This window comes from Thamnophis sirtalis, unplaced genomic scaffold, assembly GCF_051295495.1.
Source record: "Thamnophis sirtalis isolate CommonGarterSnake01/CBP01778 unplaced genomic scaffold, rThaSir2_p1.2 scaffold_15, whole genome shotgun sequence".
Taxonomy (NCBI): Eukaryota; Metazoa; Chordata; class Lepidosauria; order Squamata; family Natricidae; genus Thamnophis; species Thamnophis sirtalis.
This window is the reverse complement of record NW_028261395.1, coordinates 46812699-46819333: the sequence shown is the minus strand read 5'-3', so window position 1 is coordinate 46819333 and position 6635 is coordinate 46812699. Positions and strand designations below refer to the sequence as shown.

General features: G+C 44.7%; 1 protein-coding gene across 1 annotated transcript in view; it reads left to right on the top strand.

Moving 5' to 3' along the window:
• The window catches only part of LOC106556719 (espin), a 43211-nt gene that overhangs the window by 7639 nt on the left and 28937 nt on the right, over positions 1-6635 (top strand). The window contains exons 3-5 of the mRNA XM_087701959.1: positions 4583-4769; positions 5298-5480; positions 6306-6437. Coding sequence (XP_087558085.1) covers positions 4583-4769; positions 5298-5480; positions 6306-6437 — 502 coding nt within the window. The remainder of the gene's footprint in view (positions 1-4582; positions 4770-5297; positions 5481-6305; positions 6438-6635) is intronic.

Below are 6635 nucleotides of genomic sequence, written 5' to 3'. Positions count from 1 at the left end.
GCTGCTAACTGATTGACAGCAATGACGAACAACTGGGAGAAGAAAGGTCGTAAAGCGGAGCAAAACTCATTTAACAACTGTCTCTCTTAGCAACGGAAATTTTGAGTTCAATTGTGGGCGTAAATCGAGGATTATCTGTACCATGGCTTCTCTTCTTGAAGACCTCCAGGGATGGAGCTCCCACAACCCCTGGGGGAAAGCCCTTCCACGGATTAATTGGTCTGGGATTACAGAATTACAGAGTCGGAAGGGACCTCGGAGGTCATCTAACCCAACCCCTTGCTTGGGCAGGAGACCCGGCCGAGACCCAAATGGATGTCCAATCTCTTCTTTAAAACCTCCAGGGTTGAAGCCCCCACAACTTCTGGAGGCAAGCTGTCCCATCCATCCATCCGTCTGTCCATTCATCCGTCCGTCTCTTCATATGCCTGTCATGCACCCTATCCCTATCAATCATATCTCTGTATTTCTATATCTATATACCTCTCCCTCCCTCTCTCTCTCACTCACTCGCTAGCTAGCTATCATCTATCTCTATCTATAAAATTATATATATAATATATAATCTCTAGCTATCATTAAGCTATCTATTGTATCCATCTATATCTCTGATTATTTCTATCATCTATCAATCTATCATCTATACATATCTATCATATATTGATATAGATATATCAATATAGATATAGATATTATACCTATCATCTAGCTAGCTATCTACAGTAGCTATTTAACTATCTATATCTATTTATATCTATCTATCCATCCATCCATCCATCCATCCATCCATCCATCCATCCATCCATCCATCCATCCATCCATCCATCCATCCATCTATCTATCTATCTATCTATCTATCTATCTATCTATCTATCTCTATATTTATATCTATCTCTCTATCTCTCTATCTAGCTATCTCTATTTATATCTATCTATCATCTATCTGTCTATCTATCTATCTCTATATATCTATCTATCTATCTATCTATCTATCTATCTATCTATCTATCTATCTATCTATCTATCTATCTATCATCTATCTATCTATCTTAACTATCTATATCTATCTATCTATCTATCTATTTATATCTATTTATCTATTTATCTATCTAGCTCTCTCTCTATCTAGCTATCTCTCTATCTAGCTATTTCTATTTATATCTATATCTATATCTATCTATCTCTATCTATCTATCTATCTATCTATCTATCTATCTATCTATCTATATCTCTCTATCTCTATCTATTTATCTATCTATCTTTCTATCTATCTATCTATCTATCTATCTTAACTATCTATATCTATCTCTATATTTATATCTATCTATCTCTCTATCTCTATCTCTCTATCTCTATCTATCTATGTATATTTCTATATATCTATCTTAACTATATCTGTCTGTCTGTCTGTCTGTCTATCTATCTATCTATCTATATATTTATATCTATCTCTCTATCTCTCTATCTAGCTATCTCTATTTATATCTATCTATCATCTATCTGTCTATCTATCTATCTCTATATCTCTATCTCTATCTATTTATCTATCTATCTATCCATCCATCCATCCATCCATCCATCTATCTATCTATCTATCTCTATATTTATATCTATCTCTCTATCTCTCTATCTAGCTATCTCTATTTATATCTATCTATCATCTATCTATCTATCTCTATCTCTATCTCTATCTCTATCTCTCTATCTCTATCTATCTATCTATCTATCTATCTATCTATCTATCATCTATCTATCTATCTTAACTATCTATATCTATCTATCTATCTATTTATATCTATTTATCTATTTATCTATCTAGCTATCTCTCTATCTCTCTATCTAGCTATTTCTATTTATATCTATCTCTCTATCTCTCTATCTAGCTATCTCTATTTATATCTAACTATCATCTATCTATCTATCTATCTCTATATCTCTATCTCTATCTATTTATCTATCTATCTATCCATCCATCCATCCATCCATCCATCCATCCATCCATCCATCCATCCATCCATCCATCCATCTATCTATCTATCTATCTATCTATCTATCTATCTCTATATTTATATCTATCTCTCTATCTCTCTATCTAGCTATCTCTATTTATATCTATCTATCATCTATCTGTCTATCTCTATATCTCTATATCTATCTATCTATCTATCTATCTATCTATCATCTATCTATCTATCTTAACTATCTATATCTCTCTATCTCTATATTTATATCTATCTCTCTCTCTATCTCTCTCTCTATATCTATCTATGTATATTTCTATATATCTATCTTAACTATATCTGTCTGTCTGTCTGTCTGTCTGTCTATCTATCTATCTATCTATCTATCTATCTATCTATCTATCTATCTATCTATCTATCTATCTATCTATCTATCCCTATCTATCTCTCTTTATCTATCTCTATTTATCAATCTATCAATCTACCAATCTACCTCCCTCCCTCTGTCCCTCCCTCCGTCCCTCCCTCCCTCCGTCCCTCCCTCCCTCCGTCCCTCCATCCATCCATCCATCCATCCATCCATCCATCCATCCATCCATCCATCCATCCATCCATCCATCTATCTATCTATCTATCTATCTATCTATCTATCTATCTATCTATCTATCTATCTTTATCTCTATCTATCTCTATTTATCAATCTATCAATCTATCAATCTATCAATGTATCAATCTCTCTCTCTCTCTCTCTCTCTCTCTCTCTCTCTGTCTCTCTCTATCTTGTGGGAATCATAGAGTTCTAGGGCTGGAAGGGACCTTGGAGGTCTTCTAGTCCAACCCCCTAACCCAGGCAGGAATATTTGCCCCCCCCCCCCGGGTGACCGACGATTCTCCAGTGCAACTCCACAGCTTTACTCTCTTAATACAGAATGAGAGGCTTGGGAGGGGACCCTGGAGGTCATCTAGTCCAACCCCGTGCCCGAGCAGGAAACCCTACGCCATTCCAGGCAGTCTCTTCGTTTAAAGGCAGCTCCCAGTGATGAAGGAGACCCCGATTCACGCGCCCACCTGCTCCCTGCCTTCCGATCCAACGGAGGCCCCTTCCGTATCTCTTAATTACAGCCGGAATAAATAGCGTTTATTCAGTCGGAGAGAGGGCGAATTTGCATCCGTTTGTGGGGCGCACAACGCGATTGTTTGTTGTGTTGCAGAAGAAGGAGGAGAAAAAAGCCTCACATTTAAGGAGAGGATGGAAAGAGGAATAAGGTTGCAAAGAAGCCGGGCATCTCCAAGCGATGCCCATCAATTATTAAAAAGCCCGGTTGAGTTTTTTCTTACGTTGCCTTTTTGAAATATTAAACAGGCTTTTAATCGGGCGTTTCCGGAGAATTGAAATCGCCAGGGGGGGCATCCGCTCCACATGCGAATTCTGATTTCTCCGGGGGGTTAAAAAAAATTAAAACTTCCCAGCAAGATTTAAAGCGGGGAAATTCTCTGCTAAATTCAAGACACGTTTGCTTAGAATATTTGCGCGTTGCAGGAGGTCCTCGGGTTACGACCGCCGTGCTGTTGCTAAATGAGACGTTTGTGAAGTGAATGTTGCCCCCCCCGTTTTCGACCTTCCTTGGCACCGTTGTTAAACGAATCACCGCAGTTGTGCAATTGAGGGTGGAAAGACTTAACGACAGCAATGGGGCAGTCTTTATTACGGCCGTATCTTGAGGACTATTGGTAGAGTCCAGCCACGTTGAAAGTGATTTATTTATAATTGGAAGAGTCGGAGGAGGAAAAAAGGGGGAATAACTCTAGTGGAAAAATGAAATTTTTCTCCCTTCTTCATCAAGATTTGATTCCACAGTCCTCGAGTTACGTGGTTCGCTTCGTGACTATTCAAAGTAACAACATCACTGGAAAAAAAGTGACCATTTGTCACGCTTTATGACCGTCAGAGCATTCCCCTTTGGCGACCTTTGGACGAGGAAGGTCTACGGGGGGGGGAGCCGGATAGGCTTAACGACCGCGTGACACATTTGAGGGCGGCAGCGATTCGCTTAACGACAGTCCTAAGTAACTTTCGTGGGTGCCGTCGTGACTTCCGGCCATCCCTAAATGAATGGTCGCAAATCGAGGACTGCAGTTCAGGGAATCATTTGAGGGGACTCCCTTAACAACGGTTGTCGCTTTTTAAGAAAAAAAATGCCCTGCTTAGCGACAGAAATGCTGGACTCCACCGCGGTCATAAGGTCAAGGATTCCCCCGTGATGGATTCGACTGCTCTTCAAACGAGGAACTTCTTAAACAGGTTGAAGAGTTGGAAGGGGCCCTGTGGGTCATCTAGTCCAACCCCCCAGCTATTTGACGGTTTGATCTTGGAAAATCTGAATTTATTTTCTTTCTTTCTTTCTTTCTTTCTTTCTTTCTTTCTTTCTTTCTTTCTTTCTTTCTTTCTTTCTTTCTTTCTTTCTTTCTTCTTCCTTCCTTCCTTCCTTCCTTCCTTCCTTTCTCTCTCTCTCTCCCCTTTCTTTCTTTCTTTCTTTCTTTCTTTCTTTCTTTCTTTCTTTCTTTCTTTCTTTCTTTCTTTCTTTCTTTCTTTCTTTCTTTCTTTCTTTCTTTCTTTCCAGTTCGGTCAACGCTCAAACCAAGAACGGTGCCACGCCCCTCTACTTAGCCTGCCAAGAGGGTCACCTGGAGATTGTCCAGTATTTGGTCAAGGACTGCGGGGCCGACCCTCACCTACGCGCCAACGACGGCATGACCCCCCTCCACGCGGCAGCTCAGATGGGCCACAACACCGTCATTGTCTGGCTGGTGAGCATGGCGGAAGCGGGGCGGGGGGGGGAATCGTGTGTGTGTGAGAGAGAGACAGAAGTCTTTCCTTGTTGTCCTTCACAAACACACCCATGGGGGTAGTCCTCAACTTACGACCATTCGAGTTGTGCCGCCGCCGATAAAAAGCCACTTGGGACCGGGTTTTTTTTAAACCTGCGCATCAAAATTTGAACATTTGGCTGCTGTCTCGTATTTACAACAGTGGCAGTGTCCCCCCCCCCGGGGGCGGTGTCACGTGATCTCCCGTGAGCGACCTCATGGCAAGTCGGTGGCGGAAGCCAGACCCACTGAACGACCGTGTCGCTAACCAGGGTGGCCATTCGCCTCCCAACCGCCGCGTTCATTGAAAAGGAGCGAAACTCGCTCGGGACGACGTCTCCCGTCGCGGCGTAAATTTCCGTGCCCCCATTTGTGGTCGTAATTCGAGGACCGCCTTCGGAGCGTCAAGACTCCGATCTTGGGTTAATTAATTAATTGATTGATTGATTTTTTTTGTTTTTAATTCAGATGAGTTTCACCGATGTGAACCTGGCGGAGCAGGACGAAGACGGGGCCACGCCTATGCATTTCGCGGCCAGCCGGGGCCACGCCAAAGTCCTGAGTTGGCTGCTTTTACACGGAGGGGAGATCGTGTTGGACCAGTGGGGGGGGACCCCCTTGCACGACGCGGCGGAGAACGGGGAGCTGGAGGTGAGAGGATCGGCCGGGTGAGCGATCGCCTCTTGGTGCCCTTTCCCTTTGCGAGGAAGGGAGAATCGGAGGCAACAGCGAGGGAGGGAGGGAGGGAGGGAAGGAAGCGCTGGGTTCGGATGCGGGACCCTCGCGAGTCGCTCCGCCGGGCCTTAGGAGTGGGAGAACTATAGAAAGGTTGGAAAGGAACCCAGAGGTCATCTAGCTGACCCCCGCTCCTCCCCAGCAGCCGGTGGAGGAATCCAAACTGGAATACAGGACTCTAGTGGGGGCGGGGAAAGGTTGAAGGGGGCCATAGAGGTTGTGTAGTCTGATCCCGGTGGAGGAACACCGAAGCCTAAAATGGAAAGGTTGTAAGGGGGACCACGGGAGGTCATCTAGCTCAACCCCCCCACTGCCCGGTGGAAGAATCCAAATTGAAATAAAGAAGCCTAACATGGGAAAGGCGGAGAGGGGGGGTCCTCGGAGGTCATCCAGCCCAACCCCCTGCTTGTGTCATAATCCCAGTTGAAATATAGGAGTCTGGAATAGAAAGGTGGAGAGGGGTGCCTTGGAGGACATCTAGTCTGACCCCCGCTTCATAACCGAAATTGAAATTCTAGATTCTGAACCCAAATTAAAAGATGGAAGCCTAAAACTGAGGGGGCCTCAGAGGTCATCCAGCCCAACCCGCTGTCTGGGGCGGGGGGGAATCTCAATCAAAATATAGAATGCCTAGAATGAGTGGGAGCGAAGGGAGACCACTGAGGTCATCTAGTCCAACCCCCCCGCCAATTTCCCCTCTCTGCTCACCCGCCTCCTCTTCTCTCTCCCCCCCACTCACAGTGCTGTCAGATCCTCGTAGTAAACGGCGTCGACCTCACCCTGCGCGACCAAGACGGCTACACCGCCGCGGATCTTGCCGACTACAACGGCCACTCGCAGTGCGCCAAGTACCTCCGGACGGTGGAAAACATGGTGCAGAGACACGGCGGGGAGGGGGGCTCCGCCTCCTCCATTGTGTGTGTGGGGGGGGGGAGGCACGAAAAGGGGCTGGGATGAATACCGGGGCTCCCAAGGGGCATCTAGAAGGGTCCAACCTGGCTTCGGATTTAGCCTTTCATCCCCCCCCCAATGCGCTGATTGAGCCACGCCTCTCAGTCCTCGTGTTACGAC